The sequence below is a fragment of the Jaculus jaculus genome, chromosome 20, assembly GCF_020740685.1.
Source record: "Jaculus jaculus isolate mJacJac1 chromosome 20, mJacJac1.mat.Y.cur, whole genome shotgun sequence".
Lineage (NCBI taxonomy): Eukaryota > Metazoa > Chordata > Mammalia > Rodentia > Dipodidae > Jaculus > Jaculus jaculus.
Window position 1 is genome coordinate 5,434,702 of NC_059121.1, and position 12,477 is coordinate 5,447,178.

Here is a 12,477-nt window from a genome sequence, read left to right on the forward strand (position 1 = left end):
AGCCGGGCGTGGTGGCGCATGCCTTTAATCCCAGCACTTGGGAGGCAGAGGTAAGAGGATTGCCACGAGTTCAAGGCCACCCTGAGAATTCACCCTGTGAATTCCAGGTCAGCCTGGACCAGAGTGAGACCCTACTTCAAAAAACCAAAAAAAAAAAAAAAAAAAAAAGACTTCAAACAGAATAGCTGGATCCTTATTCTAAAACGGATTCCTAAGTTGGACTCAATGAGGGCCTTCATGAGACAGAGTCTAGACAGCTCAGATAGGAACACAAAACGGTTTCAGAACTGAAGGCAAGGAATGGTTTGCATGCCCAAAGACTTCTCCTCCCTGTTCACCCCATAAAGAAGAAACGCAGATTACTCACTGCTTATAAAAAGTGCTCCACAAATACATTTATTTTCTCATGTTTTATGAGACCTACTCATCATGGGCATTAAATTATCACCAGTTCATACAAAGTTCATTTCAGTATTATAGGACCTCAGCTTATTAAAATACAGCTTTCATTTAAATGTTTATCTTTTCTAGAGGTGTAGCTAAAGACGTGATAATGCTACATCTCTAACCTACCTTTTCTACGGTTTACTTTTATTTAATTATTTATTTGAGAGAGAGAGAGCGAGAACTAGGCAGGAAGAGAGAGAGAGAGAGAGAGAGAGAGAGAGAGAGAGAGAATGAGTGTGCCACTCCCCAGCCACTGCAAACAAACTCCAGATGCATGTGCCCCCTTGTGAATCTGGTTTACATGAGTCCTGGGGAATCGAACCTGGATCCTATGGCTTTACAGGCAAGCACCTTAACCACTTAGTCATCTTTCTGGACCTCTTCTATTTCTTTTGTTCTTTCTTGAGTCCTGTCCTAATATTCAGATATATTACTGCTCTCTTTGATGTTAACCAAATATCTTTACGGTTTCCATCATATTTTTCTGCACATTTTCTTTTTCTTCTGATTTCTTCAACTTTTTATTTTAAATCAACTCTTGGGGATGCCAGAGCACTAAATATAGACGAAAAGTCAAAAGAAAACTTCAGGTATTACCAAATGTGAAGAGTACGGCTGCCACAATTACAAACAACGAATAAAGATTTTGGAATCTCAAGCAACTACGAAATCAGTATCGTTCAGAAAAAATATGAGTAATAACTAGTTCTAAGTACAGGGCATGCTAGATTTTTTTAAAATAAGTTAATTTTATTCAGTTCATTTAAAAACTTGTAACATACTTGCTATACCATAAATGTCCAATACCCTGCTAAGACAAAATAAGTTTCTTTCTTTATATATTTATTTTCAAGGAGAGAGGGGAGGGAAGAAGGGAGAGAGAGAGAGAAAGGAGAGAGAATCAGGCTCTCCAGGGCCTCCAGCCACTGCAAGCAAACTCCAGATGCATGTACCACTTTGCACATCTGGCTTTATGTGGGTACTAGGGAACTGAACTCTAGTCATTAAACATTGCAGCCAAGTGGCTTAACCACTGAGCCATCTCCCCAACCCAAGACAAAATAAGTTTATATATTTATCAGTATTCAACTGACTTCTAGGCAGTTTGGCCTTGACCAAAGTGTTCCTTGCTTGGAGCAGTAAATAAAGAGAACAGTACAACCCCTCAATATTTCAACTTCCTTAAATGTTTTACTCATATAACTCAACACAATTTCTTCTTTCTTGTAATTTTAATGAAGTTTGTTAAACGAAATGTTTCATTAAAAGTTAACCTTTGGGGTCCTGGAGAGATTGCTCAGTGGTTGAAGGTGCTTGTTTGCAAAGTCTGATGGCCTGGGTTCGATTCTCCAGTCCCCACATAAGGCCAACAAAGTGGCTTATGCACATGGAGGTTATCCGCAGTGGCAGGAGGCCCTGGAGTGACCATATTCTTCCTCTCTCTTTCTCTCTGTCTCTATCTATATATCTATCTATCTATTATCTATCTCTGTCTCAAATAAATAAAAATCGTTTTACAAGTTAACCTTGGTGAGCCAAGTGTGGTGGCACGTGCTGTAATCAAAATAAAATGCAATATAGTTATATAACGCACTTCTTTGTATTTTGAAAACTAATAGATTAAGTAACACGCAACTGAAATTAGTGTTTCTCAAGTCAAACAGCAAGTCCAATGAAATCGGAATCAAACCTGACAAATTTTTTGAGAAACTGGAATATTGGTGATCTATGAAAGAGAAAAAGTACTCAAAAATGTAGCAGATTGTCTTTTATGTTACCATGCAGTTTATCTCAGATTCCCAGGAGGCATCTATCAAACTTAACAATTTTCACAATTGCTGGAAGGCATCTGCTTAAAACGAATAAACGGTCTCAATTCCTATGACCAAGACCTCAGTTAGCAGTGAAGATTAACTAACTGAGCTCACAGAGGACTTAACAACTGTGCTCTCCTCTGCCATCGACTCAGAATATGATGTTATTTGGAACAACAAAGAAAACCGTGTGGTGGCAGAGAAATTTCCTGCAGTCAGTGTGTGATGAGTTCATCTGACAAGTGAGGTGGAGGTGGAAGATGTAGGTGTGAGAGCCACACTGCTTTCAGGGGAGTGAAAAACAACAAAGTGCGATTGAATCACACCAAGAAGAGATTTCTGAAAGAGTTAATTTTAGATCAAGATCTGTGTCTTATCCTTTACCACACATATTAATTACTTGGTGGGGATAAACCATGTTGACAACAGAGCTAAACCCTCAATTTGAAAAGAGAGAAGAGGGGGCTAGGGAAACGGCTTAGTGGTTAAGGTGTTTGCCTACGAAGCCTAAGGACCCCGGTTCGATTCCCCAGGACCCACGTAAGCCAGATGCACAAGGGGGGGTGCACACATCTGGAATTTGTGGTTGGAGGCCCGGCATGCCCATTCTCTTTCTTTCTCTGCATCTTCCTTTCTCTCAAATAATAAGTAAATAAAATACTTAAAGAAAGAAAAGAGGAAAATCAGACTGGAGAGGTGGCTCAGCAGATGAGGCACTTGTTTGCAAAAGCTGATGACCTAGGTTCTATTCCCCAGTACCCACGAAAAGCCAGATGCACAAAGTAGCTCATGCAGCTGGAGTTCATTTACAGTGGCAGAAGGTCCTGGCATACTCATCCATTCATATCTCTCTGTGTGTCTCTCATAAATAAAAATATATTAGCCGGGCATGGTGGCGCAAGCCTTTAATCCCAGCACTCGGGAGGCAGAGGTAGGAGGATCGCCGTGAGTTCCAGGCCACCCTGAGACTGCATAGTGAATTCCAGGTCAGCTTGAGCCAGAGTGAGACCCTACCTCGAAAAACCAAAAAAATATATATATATATTTTTTAAAGTTCATTTTTATAGAGAATCATGTTAGGAAATTTGTAATATAAGGATTACCTGGATCAAAGAAAGCTCAAATTTTGCCTGCATGGGCCAGCAGGTTAACACAAATCCACAAAGCCACACTAGGCTGGTGTCTGACAGGTGAGAAAGAGAACTGAAAATTGCTTGCCTCTGCAAAAGGAATCAGAAAAGAAAACAACCAAAAAAAAAAAAAAAAAAAGCCACACAAACAAAAACTTTAAAAATACTCCAAGCACCAAACAATGTGGCAAACCATGTGCAGCCTCCGAGGCTGTCAGACGGCAGCTCTAGAAAAGCCCCCGAGACAAGACTCACAGGAACACGTGACATTAGCCCACGGCAGGTGCCCACACATGCTAACACCGGATGAACTGAACAGGACGGTTTTTTCCAGAAATATGACTTTGGGAAGTATGTAGATTATCAACAGCTTGAAAACGGCAGGCTTCGATCCCAGTGGGGAAGACAGAGACCAGGCAGAAGCAGGTGTCCCTAAGGAAGAGATCTTGGGATCCAGCCCTCAGGTGTTGCTGGGGGTGGATCTGAATTCCAGCCTAAGGTATGCAGAGTGTCAGAGTCTGGCCTGGGCTCCTTGCTGTCTTGGCTGCCGGTTTTTGGTGGTGGATTTGTTCTTTTTCCATCACTGTGAAACTTCCCCCGGATCCGTAAGCTTTAATACATGCCTTCCTCCCGTAAACGTGCCTGGTTTGGAGGTTCATTCCAGAGACTACGACGGAAGCCAACTATCAACACACGTTTGTCCAGAGCTTACGGTGAGGAAAGACTGAGGGAAGCACATCACTGTTTCAAAACCTCACCCGCAGAGAAGCTTCCCGTTGCCCTAAGAAATGAATTCCTACATGCTCCTGACTCCTGACCCCGATGGCAGAATTGGACCTGACTGACTTCCTTTTACACTGAGACTTTAAAACAAACTCACTAAAAGGGGTTATAGTTCTGGAAAGGAATATTGGAATTTATCTAATTTTTTTCTTTATGACAGTCTGACCTGTTTAGGATTCCTTTAAAATATATATATGTGTATATACATATATATATATGTATAATGATTTTTTTTTACTTAGTATCTCACACCTGTACTCCTTGAAAATTAAGTCATTTGTGGGCTGGAGAGATGACTCAGGAGTTAAGGCCCTTGCCTGCAAAGCCTACGGATCTGGGTTTGATTCTCCAGTGCCCATGTAAAGCCAGATGCACAAGGAGGTGCATACATCTGGAAATCATTTACAGTGGCTAGAGTCCCTGGCATACCCATTCTCTTTTTCTCTTCATATCCCCCTTCTCAAATAAATAAATTAAATTAAGTTAAAATGCTTAGTCACTTGTAATGCAATTTATTTAATTTTTTTATTTTTATTTATTTGAGAGTGACAGGGAGAGAAAGAGACACAGAGAGAGAGAGAGAGAATGGGTGCGCCAGGGCCTCCAGCCACTGCAAACAAATTCCAGACACATGTGCCCCTTGTGCATCTGGCTAACGTGGGTCCTGGGGAATCAAGCCTTGAACCGGGGTCCTTAGGCTACACAGGCAAGCGCTTAACCACTAAGCCATTTCTACAGCCCCATTTAGTTAATTCTTAAGCCTGCAGGCCACTTGGTGTATTTATTTTACTCTCTTAGAACTTCAAGGTAAAGACTAAACATTCATAGCAGAATCAAGGAAAATGTGAAGGACATTAAACATAATGTTTAATAACAAACAGCATACGTTATTTTTAGTTTATTTTTTATATAGACGAATTTTATTGTTATTAATCCATTCGGGATTGTCTGCAAAATATCTCCATGTAAACAGTGTGAGCTAATTTTTGTACATTAACTACTTAAGATCACTCAGATGGTTTCAAAAGAAATGTTTTAATTACCTATTCTGAATTAATGTGAATTTTCTTCTACAGATTGCTGTTGTGTTCTTTTGTTGTTGTTGTTTTGTTTTGTTTGTTTCTTCAAGGTAGGATCTCGCTCTTGCCTGGGCTGACCTGGAACTCACTATGGAGTCTCAGGGTGGTCTCGAACTCACTACAATCCTCCTACCTCTGCCTCCTGAGTGCTGGGGCTAAAGGCGTGCGCCACCGCGCTCGGATAGTCCTTTTGTTTCTGAGAGAGTCTGACAGCCCAGGCCAGGTTGTCCTGGGACTCACAACACCACTATCTCAGCTGTGCAAATGTTGGGATTCTAGAATGTTCTGACATGCCTGGCTACAGCATCATCTGATGACAGAAAAAAATTACTATTTTGTTGTCAGAAGAAATCAGCTATCTAATCATCTTAATTTTCACAATGCATATTCCAAATAACTACTTATCAATAATTTTCACTGTGTGCAGTAATTATTCAAAATACTTCCCCGAAAGCATAAAAGGAAGAAAATTAACTAAGGAGGGCTGGAGAGATGGCTTAGTGGTTAAGGCGTTTGCCTGCAAAACCTAAGGACCCAGGTTCGATTCCCCACGACCCAGGTAAGCCAGATGCACAAAGGGGGGCATGCATCTGGAGTTCATTTGCAGTGACTGGAGGCCCTGGTGCACCCATTCTCTCTCTCAAATAAGTAATAAAATATATTTTATAAAAATTAACTAAGGAGACATTGTATTTCTGAAAAAAAAATCAACAAACTGCGTATCTTTGAGGTTTAATGACTTCTTCACACGGAATGTGTTTTCTTAAGACATTTCTTGTACAGCATGAAACCCCTGAAGAAAAACAAAGGGGTTCCCCTGCTGCTTTCAGAGGTACTCACTGGGCACAGAATTCAACCCACGTGGAAGAAACCAAACTATACTGAAAGGTGCAATGCATTATTTAAAGGTTAAATCAACTTTTACTAGAATGATCTTTCTGGACAACGGAAAGGTTCACGAGTGCCCAAGGCCATGGAGGCCACGCTGAGACAAAGACGGAAAAGCATGAGCCGCCAGGCCTGACCCTCGGGAGCGGTGCACAGCCAACCTGCGTTCGTGGACAGTGGAAGACATTAGCTCTTCAGCTGGGGGAAGGTGAGGAAGGGAGAAGAAGTAAAAAAAAACACAAAGGTTTCCTTAGGGAAGATCTAAGATCACCAGGGTGTGACATGAGAATAGCAACCAGGCACTTACAAGATGGAAGGGCGGGAAATCATGACCTGGGGGCATTTATTAGGCAAGGAAGGGATAATGGCTGGGCAGTTCCTTCAAGAATGCGGATGACCAGCTTCCTTGGGTCTGTCACCATCCCGCTGTCTTTGGTGACTCCATTTTGAGAAGCCCATCTTGACCTATCAACAGCTATGTTAAAATAACTGTTGATTTCATTTAAAAACCAATTCTGAAAGAAAAAAGAAAATCCAAAGTATTTTACAAAACGAATTGCCTCCGGGGCTGGGCAGGTTGCTCAGTGAGTTACAGCGCTTACTGTCCAAGCATGGGGGCCCCAACATCCAAATGGAAAACTGGGCAGACTCCAGGAACCCGCAATGCCCAGGGATGGCACAGACAGGAGGATCACCATGTAGCCGAAAAGCAGAGAACTCCAGGTTCAGACACAGATTTTGTCTCAAGGAAGTAAGGTGGAAGACCCAAGGCTCTCCTCTGGCCTCCCCCTGAGTGTATAGGACCTATCACACACACACACACACACACCACTATGACACACACAAACACACATTGCAAAAACCCTAATTGTTTCAATGACATAATAGTTCATAACTCCCATTAAATAATTCTTACTGTGGGCTGAAGAGATGGCTTAGTGTTAAGCTATTGCCATAAGGAGAGACAAAAACAAAGTGTAGAGAACAGATAAAAAAATAATAATAATAAACAGCCACATAACATCCTCAGAACTTTTCCCTCCAGATAATTCAAACAGAGCAGTTAACACAATGAAAGGGGGCTGGACCGATGGCTCAGCTGTAGAGGTGCTTACCAGCAAAGCCAAAGGACCCAGGTTCAATTCCCCACTACCCACATAAAGCCAGATATACAAGATAGCGTAGCGCATGGGCCTGGAGTTCATTTGCAGTGGCTAGAGGCCCTGTTGTGCCCATTTTTTTTCTCTCTCTCTCTCTTAAATAAATAAACAAAATGTTGAAAGGAAATCTATCATTAGTTGACCTTCCCTATAGTTTTAAAATATGTTCAATTCCTACTTGAACTTCTCCAAGGAAACTTCAAATTTTAGCCAGGTGAAATCAAAGAGATGACATCATATAAACAACTAAGAAAGAAAGGAAAGGAGGAAAGGAGGAAGAGATGGAAGGAAGGAGGAAAGGAAAGGAAGGAAGGAAGAAAGGAAAGAAGGAAGGAAGGAAGGAAAGATGGAAAGAAGGAAAGGAGGGCAGGCAGGAGGGAAGGAAAGAATAGTGGATGACTGGCAAAACCATACCAAATGATAAAGATTGCAATGGAAGACACAAAACTTGATCCTCTTGTTATGAAATGAATGCACTTTTATAAACACCACCAATGCAAACGGAGGGAATGGGGTAAACAGCATCTGGTGGAGACATGACCATATATCTGCTTAAGGTGAAAGGACTCAGACAGGCCGTAGATCTAGAAAGAGAGGTATTTTTCACAATCACCCCGACTTCCAGAAAGTCTGCTGCCATCATTTCTAAGTTAAGTAAAGACACAGGACAATAGGAAGGACCACGACTCCAAACTGTGAAATGACAGGCATAAAAACTCCACTCTCCTTTGGAGAATGTGTTTTTTTTTCTTTTTCAGAAGTTAGCGAGACCCACGGAGATAAAGGACCCCTCGCATCTCAGCCAAACGCCAGCTGCAACCACAGAGAAGTGGGGAGACCAGCAAGAGAGCTGCTCCCATGGTGAGCCTGACAATCAGCACCAGGGTGAAGGAGACAGACCCTGAGGACACCCCACTCCTACCTAAGCAGAGATCCAGAGGCTCCTAAGAGCTCATCACTGAAGTAGACTTAAAACTCACTCACCAAGGCTCAGGGAATTTTGTGGAAGAGGGGGAGAAAAGACTGTAAGAGACACAAGTTGAGACATCATGCCCAGAGGCACTGCCTTCCCCCATCAATGACCTGCTGCGCCCACAACAACCCCGTGGTGAATTCTTGCATCCCCACGAAGAGGATCCCCAGCACAAGGAGGGCAGGGTTGAGGGAAAGGATGGCACCAAGTCACAATGTCCCCACACTAAGTGTGTCCATAATTAATAAATAAAGACCAAACGGAGGGCAAAATGGTGGCGCACACCTTTAATCCCAACCCTCAGGAGAATGAGACAGGAGGATCGCCATGAGTTCGAGGCCAGCCTGAGACTGCATAAGGAATTCCAGGTCCGCCTGGGCTAGAGCGAGACCCTACCTCAAAAAAAAAGAATAAAAAATAAAACTTCACGAATATTTTGAGCACAGCCCAAGACTTACCTCATACGACCAGACACACTGGGTCCCCCCGAAGCGGCGGACACACCTCCCAACTTCCACGTCCTCGTGGGTGGTGTACATCTCCCGGAGGCATTCCCCGATGTGCGGCACCATGCGCCTGAGCACTTCGCGGCTGAAGATCATGCCAGGTCCCCCCATGCAGAAGTTCTCCCCGGGCTCCAGCCCCAGCTTCCCGAGCTCCTCCACATTGCCAAGGCCAGTCTGTCCCAGGTAGAGGGGCTTACTGCTATTCAGTGATCGAAGAAACTCTTCCAACTTGTCACCTACAAACGGAAAGCAAAGGTGACTGACCACCACCGTCGTTTGGGCATTACAAGGGGCAGAACAGGAGCTCCGAGGTGGCTCTCGAACTCCTGACGTGTCTTCTACAATCTACAACAAGAAAACTCACTCCTAGTAGACTAACATTTTTATGATTCTAATTTACAGTTATTTAATAATCTGAATAAAACACTTCAGCAACCAGTCAAGATCACAACAAGACACGTCTAACAGTCGCCATATTTTGGTAAAAAGTACAAGGGTGATAAGGAGAATAAAGACTGGTTTCCTAGTACATTTGATGGCACAAAAATCCCAAGAACATAAAATAATATTAAATATTAAAGTTTAATATTGCTTTGGCGGGTTGTTGATATTCAATGTTTTTTTTTTCTGCTAACCGACTTATGCATTTGTTGTTAACTAAACTTTGTTTGCAACACATAATTTTCAGGAGTATTTGAATGAAATTTATCTTGGATATTTCACTTGGAAAAGAATTATTTTAGAACAAACATAAGCACTAAAAATCAAAATGTAATTGATCCACTTATGGTTGGTAAGTCTAGCAGGAAAAGGGTTTATAAAAAGTAAATTCCACGGCTCAAACAGTTCAAAAGCACGTGATGTTTTACACCCAGCAATACATCAGATTAAACAGAGCCACCTTCGTATTTCCAGCCAGCTGCACTACATCAAGCTGAGACACCGCAGTAGCAAGTTTCTTTACTATCTCTGGGGCCCCGACACAAAACATTTTTTTTATTTCTAATAGAAATGGATAGGGCGTTTCAACATTCTGGACAATACTTCAAAGCATTAAAACCAAGGACAGAAGTTGAGTGACTGGAGTCTGACCCTCTACCAGAAAACTTCTGTGACTTTTTTTCCCCCCAAGAAGAGAAGATCTGCGTGCTCAAATGTAAGTGCCACAAAGCATGAAACAGAAAGCAAAAATTAACAAAAGTGGCAGTACTCTGAACGCAGCAGTTTTTCCTTCGAGTCAATGATAAACTGCGGAGTTCACAAGCGTCGCCGTCACAAAAGTTCTATTCTTGTCCTTGCAATTAACTATCAGTGTGCCCTGTCCTCAACAACGCTCGAAGGGACTATTTTATTTTTTGCTCCTCTAAACCCAAACTCAGGAGACCTCTGAGAGCACCCGATGGACTCCTCTTTCCAAAGGAAGCCTTCTCCCTTGTTTTCCCCGGGGTGCCCCCTGGAAAGGCGTGACAGGCTCTCACACTACCCGGCCTCCCTTTAGGCAAGGAGTTCCAAGTGTAGGAAGCACCCCAGGATTCCTTCAGCATAAACCTGCATTTGCAGCCTTCCCCACGCCACCGCGTCCACTTGTCCGAGCTGCAAAGATTCACCCCTGAGCTCTAAAGGACTTGCAGCCACCGAGTTTAGAAACCCTCTGGCCAGAGCTGTCCACAATTTGGGCTGAACACCCCCGGGGCACTCCCTGGACACAGACAAAGTTTTCTCCTGCTGTGGCTGCCTGTGGTTCTGGATTAAGATGTCCAGCCTCTCAGCCATGTGCGTCATTGCGGCCACCAAGATGCCCCGGACAGGGTCCAGGGTTAAGGTGTCCCAGTACATACAGCTTGCAGCTCCCAGGGTTTTTAGGTGATGCGATGGGCACGTTGGACCTGCTCTCTCCAACTGACCTTTTTCAGGGGGCACCCCACTCATCGCTTGGGGGGCGGGAGAAGAGAGGGTTGTTTAGAAGGTGAGGCTGAGGCTGGGAAGGAGCGGAGGGGTGTGTCTGTGCTCTGGAACTCTCCCGGGGCGTGCAGCGAAGTGGAGTGAAAGAGAGAGAGATGCACAGGGAGACAGGCCCGGAGAGGACACCTCCCTTCTGGACTCTTATAATGTACGCTCTCCCACGCTGCAACAAAGGAGCCCCAGACTGACCGTGGCCAGCATCCTTACGGCTGGCCATCCTCCACCCAGGACACGCCCCTCCGGGCCTCTTTTGGAAACGACCACCACCTTACGGGAGGGGGCGGGAGGAAGGCTGCTTCCAGAGGGGAGCAGAATGGGAATAGCGCTTTTGGAAAGGCTCAGAAGAGCAGCCTTCTGTCATTTGAAGCACAGGGTACGGTAAAAACCAGAGCCAGGTGGAAGAAAAGACAGAGGAGGAAGGAAGGTCAATAAAACGGGCAGGTAGCAAAGGGGGAATCTAGACTGCAGGGGAAAAAAAATGGGGGGAGGAAAGGCAGGAGCTAGCAAGGGTGGGGGACTGCAGAAGCCTAAAGCCCAGGCTGGCATCCAAGCACCAGAGGGACTGGGGCTCGGTGGCCAGGAAAGGGCTCAGGAGGTGGGCAGGTGGGACAGCCCAGCCCCGGGGAGGGAGGTCACCTTTGATGTAGACATCGTCGTCTGCGCGCATGAACCACTCGTAGTTGTCCAAGTAGTGATCGTGCATGTACTTGATCATCATGAAGGACTTCTTCTGGGGTGGGTAGGAGTCGTCCACCCCGGGCAGCTCGATGACAGGCAGGGGTGGCGGCGGCGGCGGCTGGGACTGGCCCCGGCTGGCATCGGGAGGAGGCTGCTGACTGGAGAAGAACTCCACGCGGCCGGGGATGAAGCGTGCCCAGGTCCGCTGCGCCGCCAGCGCGCGGCTGCCCAGGAACTTCTGCGCGGTCATCACCCCCACGTACAGGAAGTCCCGGGGTCGGGCGCTCGGGGCGGTGGCACCCCCGTGCCCGCTGCCGTTGTGACTGCTCCAGAGCCGTGCCCCCCCGGGGCGCCGCCGACCGGCCGCGCCCCCATCCTCCCCTTCCTCCTCGGCGCCGCGGACCACAGGAGCTCCGGGAAGCGCCGCGGCGCCTTCGGCGGCACCGCGTCCCCTCCGCCTCTGCGACAGCGGCGCCGGCGGTGGCCTTAACTGGGCAGCGCTCGGGAAAGCGGTCACTCCGGGTGCCACGTCGGGCAGCGGTGGCCCGGGGAGCTCAGGCTGCCCCGGAGGGGGCGGCGACCACGAAGACGACGATGGCTCCTGCAGCCGGCGCGGCCGGGACTGGAGGGGGGACTGCTGCGCGCCCGCGCGAGCCCCGGCGGCCGAACGGCCGCGGTAGGAGCAGAGGCTGGAGCCGCCGCGCCGCTTCCTGTCGCTCAGCTCGGCCACCCGCGGGGCGATGAGCCACGACGCGGCCGTGAAGCCCAGCACCAGCCCCAGCGCCACGCTCATCCACGGGCGGCGAGAGCGCACGGCCATCGCGGAGCTTCGGAGCCCGCGCGCCCGCGCGCCAGCCGGGCAGCCCGCGCGCGCTCGCTCGCTCGCTCGGGGAGAGGAGGGGTCCCCGGGTTCGCGCCCGCCCCTCCTCCGCTCTGCCTTTTCCCACACCCACCCTCCCCTCCGTCCTGTCCTCAAGTCCCCCTCCCTCCCGCCCCCCACTCCTCCTCCTCCTCCTCCTCCCTGGGGAACCGATGGAGCTCCGAACGAGGGCTCGGC

At 46.6% G+C, this 12,477-nt stretch overlaps 1 protein-coding gene across 1 annotated transcript in view; it reads right to left on the reverse strand.

Annotated features, from left to right (window-relative positions):
* The window catches only part of Chsy3 (chondroitin sulfate synthase 3), a 288,533-nt gene extending 276,293 nt beyond the window's left edge, over nt 1-12,240 (reverse strand). Inside the window, exons 1-2 of the mRNA XM_004666114.2 lie at nt 11,379-12,240; nt 8,733-9,016 (exon numbers count right to left, since the gene is read on the reverse strand). Coding sequence (XP_004666171.1) covers nt 8,733-9,016; nt 11,379-12,240 — 1,146 coding nt within the window. The remainder of the gene's footprint in view (nt 1-8,732; nt 9,017-11,378) is intronic.
* Between the last annotated feature and the right edge of the window lie 237 nt (nt 12,241-12,477).